The sequence below is a fragment of the Pseudorasbora parva genome, chromosome 17 (genome assembly GCF_024679245.1).
Source record: "Pseudorasbora parva isolate DD20220531a chromosome 17, ASM2467924v1, whole genome shotgun sequence".
Taxonomy (NCBI): domain Eukaryota; kingdom Metazoa; phylum Chordata; class Actinopteri; order Cypriniformes; family Gobionidae; genus Pseudorasbora; species Pseudorasbora parva.
In genome coordinates, this window is record NC_090188.1 from 27,409,066 (window position 1) to 27,417,752 (window position 8,687).

At 35.2% G+C, this 8,687-nt stretch overlaps 1 protein-coding gene across 2 annotated transcripts; it reads right to left on the reverse strand.

Moving 5' to 3' along the window:
- Positions 1 to 352: 352 nt before the first annotated feature.
- Positions 353 to 8,183, reverse strand: lgmn (legumain). Of its 2 annotated transcripts, none has more exons than XM_067421505.1 (14): positions 8,043 to 8,183; positions 6,703 to 6,861; positions 6,479 to 6,576; positions 5,151 to 5,232; positions 4,977 to 5,059; positions 4,636 to 4,711; positions 4,066 to 4,128; positions 3,892 to 3,958; positions 3,692 to 3,810; positions 3,444 to 3,533; positions 2,574 to 2,783; positions 1,768 to 1,938; positions 1,623 to 1,690; positions 353 to 1,405 (listed from the first exon to the last, which is right to left on the reverse strand). In XM_067421505.1, the coding sequence occupies exons 2-14, from the start codon at positions 6,847 to 6,849 to the stop codon at positions 1,363 to 1,365; spliced, it is 1,317 nt and encodes a 438-aa protein (XP_067277606.1). In that variant the 5' UTR covers positions 6,850 to 6,861; positions 8,043 to 8,183; the 3' UTR covers positions 353 to 1,362. The 2 variants fall into 2 exon arrangements, with proteins under 2 accessions (XP_067277606.1, XP_067277607.1); XM_067421506.1 differs by having other exon boundaries at positions 6,703 to 6,858; positions 8,043 to 8,179.
- Between the last annotated feature and the right edge of the window lie 504 nt (positions 8,184 to 8,687).

The following is an 8,687-nucleotide window of genomic DNA, read 5'->3' on the forward strand; positions in this document are numbered from 1 at the left end:
AAAACATTTTTTTTAAATGCTGTTGACACCAAAAAAAAACAAGCGTTTAAGGACACAAAAGTTGATGCAAGACAGAGCACGACGTTGTATTACACGGAGAACTACGCCCAATGAAGAGTAACATAAATCAGTGACAAGAAATATAATATATAAATATAAAAACTGACATTTTTTATATGTTTGTGACAAAATGTTTACTGCACACATAGGCATACTGAGTATCAAGATCCCAATATTTACCCGTTCTGAAGTTCCTGCTAAAGCTTCCCATCTTACCGTATGCACTTATTAATTCGTCAACAGAAAGCTATAACTTGGACTGAAACAAAATGAAAAGACTGCATTTAACAAATTCCAATCAATTCAGGTTTATTATCACTTTTAATCAACAACTCACTGCTTAACAGATTATACATTGAAAAGAGGACTGATAGTAGTTCAGTGTATTTTTTAGCCCATGTTGTTGGTGTGAACTCACTTTTTCTACAGAGCTCAAACTTACATAAAGTTTACACCTCTCCTTTTTTCAGTTGTTTATGGCCTCAGTTTGCTCTAAACAGAGGGCACTTGATATAATAACACAGCCTGACACATCCAACATTACACTAAACACACCTGCTCATTAAATGCTCAAAGTGCAGCAGTTTTTGAGTGGTGATCTGTTATTTAAGACACTTCTTAAGTATGACCACAGACTTCAGGTAGCTATGTTTGTTTTCACTTTAGTTTGATAGGTATACATTGAGTCAAAATACATAAGAGCTCCCTTGACTTCACTACTGGAGAGAAATTGGGTTTATTCACGGCTCAGTCAACAAGGTGATGAACATAAAATCTAAATATGAATGCAATATGTTGCTAAATGTGTCTACCTAGTGTTTTGTTTAAAATTGTTTGAATGCATTTGGACTTCATTCTCTAAATGGACATTTAAATGCTTTGGTTTCCAAACTTAACATAACTGAGGTGCCAAAAAACATGCTTGCTTTAATTCCAAATGTCATTCTAAATGTGTCCTGCCAAAAATCTGTTGGTTCTCATTCATGAGGCATCTGATGAAAAACAAAAAAACTAAACTAAAATACACGCGGACACACACGATACATGCATAAAAAGTTAACAGCCCAAAGTGTTTGTCAGGAATGGCTGGGCAGCATCTTAAAGCATTTCTTTCTTTAAAACAAAATAAAGATCAGTAAAACATCCCATAAAAATAAAACAAGTGCAAATCCTCATTAAAAGAAACATTTAAAAAAATTCAAATCAAAGCTGAGTGTGATGATAGATTTCTTCCACAGTCAGATTCTTATGTGCAGTAGTAGTTCGTCCAATAAAAGTTCTCTGTAGCTCAAATTCACATTTCTATTGTCTGAAGTAACAAATGTCATCCATGGCTGCTGTGATTCTGTGGAAATGGATTGATATGAGATTTAAAATCACAAATAATATTGACCCAATGAGCTCTTTCACATCCCACAATAAATCTTTACGTCGCAGGAAGAGGGCGCTGTTTATTATTGAAACACACTTCAAGAGCACTTATGCTTTGTTCACAAAATATTTATACGTCATAGTCTAGAGAAAAGCAATAAGAGGTGTAAAAAAAGAAAACGTGTTTTTACCTCTGGGCCTGGTATCCTCCCTCACACAGATTTACTAAAGCATACAGGTGTCTCAGAGCATATTCATACTGCAAAAAGAGAGAAAAGATGTGTCACACACACAGGGAGCATAGCACAACTAATGATGCAGAAAGCCCGTTTGTACCTCCTGTTGGTGCCAGTTGAAGCAGTGCCTCTTGTAGTGCTTGATGGCTGTTTTGTAACATTCATACTGTGTGAGATCTTCACGTCCATCCAGATAACCCTGCACTTCGTCTTTCTCCTGCACCACATGCTCCACGATCTTACGCATAGTGTTACCAAGCAGCTCCCGCACCTATAAAAAAAAATTAAATAAATAAAAAAGAATTCCCTTATAAGATGATCATCTTGACTGAAATCTATGACTGACATCACTTGCAGTAGAAGTGTCATATACCATTCAAAAGTTTGAGGTCTATAATATTTTTTTAAATTTTTAAAGAAGTCTCTATTTTTATCAAGGATGCATTTATGTGGTCAAAAATATAGTAAAAGCAGTCATATTGTGAAATCTTATACATTATAAATATTTTTTACATCTAATTTATTCCGAATTTTCGGCAGCTATTACTCTAGTCTTCAGTGTCACATGATCCTTAAGAAATAATGTTTTATATCATTATCATTTTGAAAACAGTAGTGCTGCTTAACATATTTGTGAAAACCAGGATACATTTTTTTTCAGAATTTTTTGATGAATTAAAAAAAGAACAGCATTTATTTGAAATCAAAATCGTTTGCAACAATATACAGTTAATGCGTTTACGGTCACTTTTGAACAAATGAATGTGTCTTTGTTAAAAAAAAATTATTAAAAATAATACTCTTACAGACTCCAAACTTTTGAAAAGTAGTGTACAACTTTTAATACTTTAAATAAATGTAAATAATTATCTTTGGAAATTGATTAGTAAAAAGTGGAGTTCAAACCTGTAGATGTGCATGGATGTCTTTCATGTATCCAACAACAGCCTCAATGTCATTGGACTTTGCAAGTTTTCTCTTCATGATTGCAAGGGGCACATCAGGGCTGCTCATGAGGTCAGGTTCAGTGATCACAGGCAACGACACTGGCTCGGCTGCCATATCAAAACCTTTAGAAGTACCCTGGAACGCCATCACCTTCATGTGGGACAGCGTCTAAAACACAAACAAAACACAACGGTTACGTTGGCAAGTACAGACATGCAGACACTACACAGAACAGCCTTTATCAGATACGTCCTCGTCAATAAAGTACACAAACTTCCGGAGCTAGCTTTGGCAGATGCTAGACCAAAAATGAATTTACAGCATATAAATATCCTATCCATCATACGGGTACTAAACCAATCTGTATTCAGGATGCTACTCACAGTTGGCAAAGTTTAGGGACCATACAAATAAGCAGAGACCATGAGCACAGAAATGGTAATGATTATTAATTAATTTCCTTTTTTTCCCCCCAATTACTTCCTTCCAGTCAGTCCTCAAATACATTTTTGCAACAGCTGGACAACTATTAAACTGCAAATTTACCAGCTATTAATGCTATTGCATTATAATCCTGGTTTAATCTAAACCACGTTTGTGAAACCAGGCCTAAATATAATGCCATTTCATGTAACATCTGACATCTAACATGTGGCAATAAATAATGAATAACATTGCAGCATAGATTATTGTGCCTTTCACAGCATCACAGTTGCTAATCAATCCGACATTTGTAGTAGAAAGACAGTGAGCCTTATCTTAATGCATGTGCTAATTCCTAATCTTTACTGAATGTATGTCATATGTAAGTGTTTGTGAATGCATTACCTTGTTTCCATACTGCATCACATGGCTGGTGTTGGTCTTGGCCTTCACAATCTTGAACTGCTTGGCCAAAGTCTCTTTGCTCAGATCCTCCTATAGAAACAAACACACAACACCATTTAAAACACCTTCCCACGGTGTGCCCAAGTATTTTGAGCTGAAACTTCAGAGACACAGTCTTAGGCACCAAATATTTATATTATGATTATGTCCCCTTTAAATTTGGACCTCTGTAAGATGAGTGTACTAACCACGTCCGAGTCTTCCATCCAGTTGACACTGTACCAGTCTCCCAGGTAGGTGTCTCTGGCCTCATCATAGTAACAGGCATATGAGGACTCATCAGGGTTGGCAGCGGTTGTAGCGTAGACTGAGACACACACACAGATTATACATACCATGTTATTTACATACAGCAGCATGTGTGATGAAGTTAGAAAAAAAAACTCACCATCAATGTCAACAGGCAGTGGCTTCATCATAGAGCCAGATTCACAGGCCTCAACATAAAACACCATCTGTGTTTGCAAGAAAGGATTTATATATTGTTTTAAATAATTAGACATAATGGGGTTGTCACAGAAATTTGGATTCCATCTTCTTAATGAAAACATGCATCATTCACCTTTTTGTATTTGTTGTTTTGGTGCATGTACTTGATGGTATTCATCAGGTCATCTACATGGAGCTAAAAGTAGAAAAATGTAGAGGCATGAGTTACTGTAAGATTTCGTGTATGAAAGCCCATTAAATTATAAACATGTCATGCATAAGGAAGTGAAGCAATAACTCCTCTCCCCCCAACCAGCTTCTCAAGCACAATTACTGAAAAAGCTGTCAGTTCAGCAAGTTGTCAGTACAACTCATGACTAAACTTCCTGGGGAGTTAAATGCGTTACTCATTATATGACATCTTTCTATGTCAGCTGACCTATTGCTTCAGTATCTTAAAAAAAAGATAATTTGGGATGTTTTTGTAAAAAATATATATATAAATATGTAAATATTATAAATATTATATAAATATGTATATATATATAAATATGTAAGTAAATCACATAAGAATAAATAAACACAATATAAAAATTTTACACTAGTGGTCTCAGACTTTTGTAAATAACTGTGAAGTCTGCGTGAGAAGAGCTTGAAAGGATCTGATTCAGCTAAATGACCATAGGAAGCAGAAAGTGCTTACATCATCATTAGGGAAGGCCAGCAGACCTGGTGCGCCATGATCAGTGAAATACACAAACACATGATCATTTGGACCGCTGCCAGGAGGAAGAACAATTAAAAAAACAACTTAGAAATGAAAGTACATCACAAGACCTGTTTTACTTATTTCGGTCTCAACATGCACAAACATGGATAAAGTGACTAAACTAATACTTAACAGGAACTTAAGGCAATAAATTTAGTAAGACACTAAAATCAGCCCTAGGCTAGTTTACATTTTAAAAGAAATGCATCAGAGACACACAGAAACAAAAACAAAAAAAGACCCCTAACCCCCCTCGCCAGATTAATTCAACTTGCCTTTTCAGCACTTTTCCAGATCCCCCCTTCACATTAGCAGCATCACCCTTCAACACCGCCAGGAAGTTCTGAGGGGTCACGGCCTAGAAATCACAAACGCACACAATATTAGTGAACGGATGGCAAACACGCCGCTAACCAATTCAAATCTCAGAATTACACATATTGACTCACATCACCAATATAGTCCTTCAGCACTCCTTTGTAAACATCGGTTCCATTGGGTCTGTTTATGATCACTCCTGGGGTAGGGTTACTAGACACACACAGAACACAGTGTCATATGTACCTCTGTACTGAAAAAGATTTTGGTTTTTACGGTGCAAAAATTGATGTTAAAAAAGATAATTATTAATAGACAACAAGCAATAATAAAAAGATTTCTATTGCCACCACTTATCAAATATAGGTTAAAAACTAACTCTAACCATGTGACAAAGTGAACAATCAGATAGCATTTCTTTGTTTCATTGTTTATTTCAACCAGAACACCTGACCTACATTTGAAAACATAATCAAAAGCTAAAGCAATAAAATGACACAGTTGCACAACTTCAGTGATAATTTGAAAAAAGGTTCAAATTTGACCTCTTCCCCCTCAAGTTTAATGAGAGTCACCCTAATATGATGAAACATGTCCAAACCACATCATGTTTCACCTCAGTCAATATTTAGAAATTAAGAGTTTATAATATGTTATTATTTACATACAGGCTACTACTTCCAGTTTATGCAAAATACATAAAATATATATTTTGATTCAAGAGTGAAATGCAAGGAAACAAGTACTCCTCATACTAACATCTTTTTGCCAGTCACCATCACAGCCATGACAGAAAAACCTGAAGTTACAATCCATGCATTTTCTTTTGGCTCACATCTATTGGCTTGTGGTGGTTAAATTAGATACATGTGACTTCTGCAAAGGAGCAGAGTCAAAGCTTTGTTTCTGTGGATGTGGATGTGTGCGCGTGGTGGAGCTAAATAAACTTGCTTCTGTGCGTTTTTGGAAGACAAAGCGATTTAGGGGGAAGTGATCATATTGGTGTTGTTGACAAAAAAATAAACAAAATCCTCTTAATCAACTGCTGTGAAATTTAAATATCTGCTAACAGCACATTTTCTACAGTCTGGGGCAATGTGGGTTAAGTGCTTGTTCCTCTATCACTATTGTACCTTTGAGCAAAGCAACTCCAAATCATAAAAATCACCTCTTACTGCCATAAAACCAATAACTCTTGTGTTATAACTATACCAGTGTCATATATATATCATGGTGCCAGGCCCACTGCAAATGTAATTTAGTTTTACTTTAATTATTACGGTATACTTTACACTAAAATAATCGTACAAGATCAAACAGACTTTTTCAGTTCATTCATTTTAATTATAACAGAAGTAAAAGAGGTACATATCAGCTTAGATAGGAGAGCCTTTAAATATTGTTTTGGACATAAGGCCTATAATACCACCAGTTTGTTTAAATAATGAGACATACTCACTCAGGACTCTGAGCAAGATCATCATACATCATCACCACGATCTGCTCATCAGGAATTCCGTTCTTATGGACAATCTGATATGCATGGCACACATCAGCCTATAAACACACACACACACAAACACAGACACACAATATAAAACAATAAATATCTAACAAATAGTTTCGGGGGGGGGGGGGGGGGGAGGGGCATGTACTTTCTACAAAGAGCAGTTCATATCTCACCTGGTGTCTGTAGTTGTACCAGCCATTAGATCCAGCCACAATGACCACCCAGTGCTTCCCGTTTTCTGGCTGCTCGGCAGGGAACCCACTCACTACCAGCCCCAGACTCAGGGCGAGAACTAAAACGGCCACTCTCCGTGGGATCATCTCTGCAATCTACTGAGAACAGAGATGGAAAATAATCAGAAAAAAAATATACCATGCATGTTTTTAAAATGTTAAAGATGGTAAACTAATCTTCCATAAAAAAGGCCAAAGTATTTGCTAAACTACATAAAATACTTAATGTGATTTCCTTCATTTTAATAATATATTAAACACATTTTATACTTACTTTTACTTAAACATTTTTGCCATTTACACTATGCATTTGTTTAGAAAATATACTAAGCATTTATTGTTATGTAAATTAATATTATGTTACTATAGCAGTGAATGAACCAATCAACAAAAATATTGTAAATGCAAAATAGTCCAGAATACAGATATTACATTATATTAATATTACACGTTATTGTTAGATATATGCTCCTTTCGGTTTATGAATATATAGCTAATATACATTTTGATTAAAGAGTAAAATGCAATGCGCTCTGTGAGATTCTCCCTGAAAAAAAACATAAGACCTAACTAACATACACTCCCTATATACTAGCACGAGTATGACAAACATCTTAAATTGTACTCACTATTTGTACATTTTATGTATACAAATACTATGTAAAACTGTGTTGACTTTAATCGTGTTTTCTTAATGTTACTGTATCATTACAGTAAGGGTAAGATAAAATATGCAAGAGTTAAGATAAAAGTATATAGGGTTTTATATATATATATATAGGGTTTATATATATATATATATATATATATATATATATATATATATATATATATATATATATATATATATATATATATATATATATATATATATATAAAGTTATTGAAAAAACAAAGTTATTGTTACTAACGTTACTGTAAAAACACAATGCATCTTCTTTAAACAGAATAATAATCTATCGTTTTATTGAATGTCTCTTTTTCGATAATAAGGGTAGCAAATACCAAACTTAATTTTGGTAATAATGACTGCAACAATTTGCACGGTAAACGGTGTTTATCACGATATATTTTTGTAAGTGGTCTCGTGATCATGCTGTAAACAGACAAGGAAATCAGGGCTACAATAATAACAACAGGCCATATGTGGGCTTTAAACTATTCTCCTTTTAGCAGAATTTTTGACTATTTAACCTTGAGGTGATTCATTATACAAAACACAACTAAACAGTATTAATAAAGTTAAAACAAATTAAAGCTATTAGTAGCTATGCGCTTACCTGCTACTGTACGCGCCGTTGCCCGAGCTGCCGAACTGGAGCGAGGCGACGCTTTATTACACCCTGTGAGGGGAGCGCAAATGTGCAGCAGCCAATCAGCACAAGCGGACTCAGTGCACTAACCAATCCGCTCAAAGCGGCTCAGCGTAGCATCCAATCAACTTTGTGCCCTGGGCGGGGCCTCAACAGACCACCTGACTAGTCGGTCATGTGCCATGAGTTTGTTTGACTGAAAACAAAACAAAAAAAATAGGTAACTTTTCTATAGTATAGAAATAGAGTGATGCATGAAAGTGGTAATAAGAAAAGTCTCACCGTTGGGAAAGTTCAGGGGAAATGGCTCAAATGTATTAGGGGATTTAATAATTGGTTAGAAAAACCCTTATTAATAATTCTACGCTTCAGCATAAACACCCGGCCGTCCTTCTTAATTTTTTTCCTTTTCTTTTCTTTTCTTTTCTTTTTTTTTTACCGCAGCGGCAGAATATATGCGATTACATGATCAGATCATCAGTTTGTCATATGACTGCTATTTCTGCGCGCCCACGCATTTTTTTATTTTTTTATCGCTGGGCTGATCCCTCCTGTTTTTACCTTACAGGTGTTGTGAGAGAGAGAAGTGTAAGAGTATACGTGTCTCTGTAA

Bases quoted from the DNA above. Each gene is read 5' to 3' on its own strand.
- lgmn (XM_067421505.1), bottom strand. From the start codon at position 6,849: ATGATCCCACGGAGAGTGGCCGTTTTAGTTCTCGCCCTGAGTCTGGGG. The intron at 3,959-4,065 runs GTGAATGATGCA...TTGCAAACACAG, and splicing joins AAAACAACAAATACAAAAAG to ATGGTGTTTTATGTTGAGGC. The intron at 1,691-1,767 runs GTACAAACGGGC...CTCTTTTTGCAG, and splicing joins TCAACTGGCACCAACAGGAG to TATGAATATGCTCTGAGACA.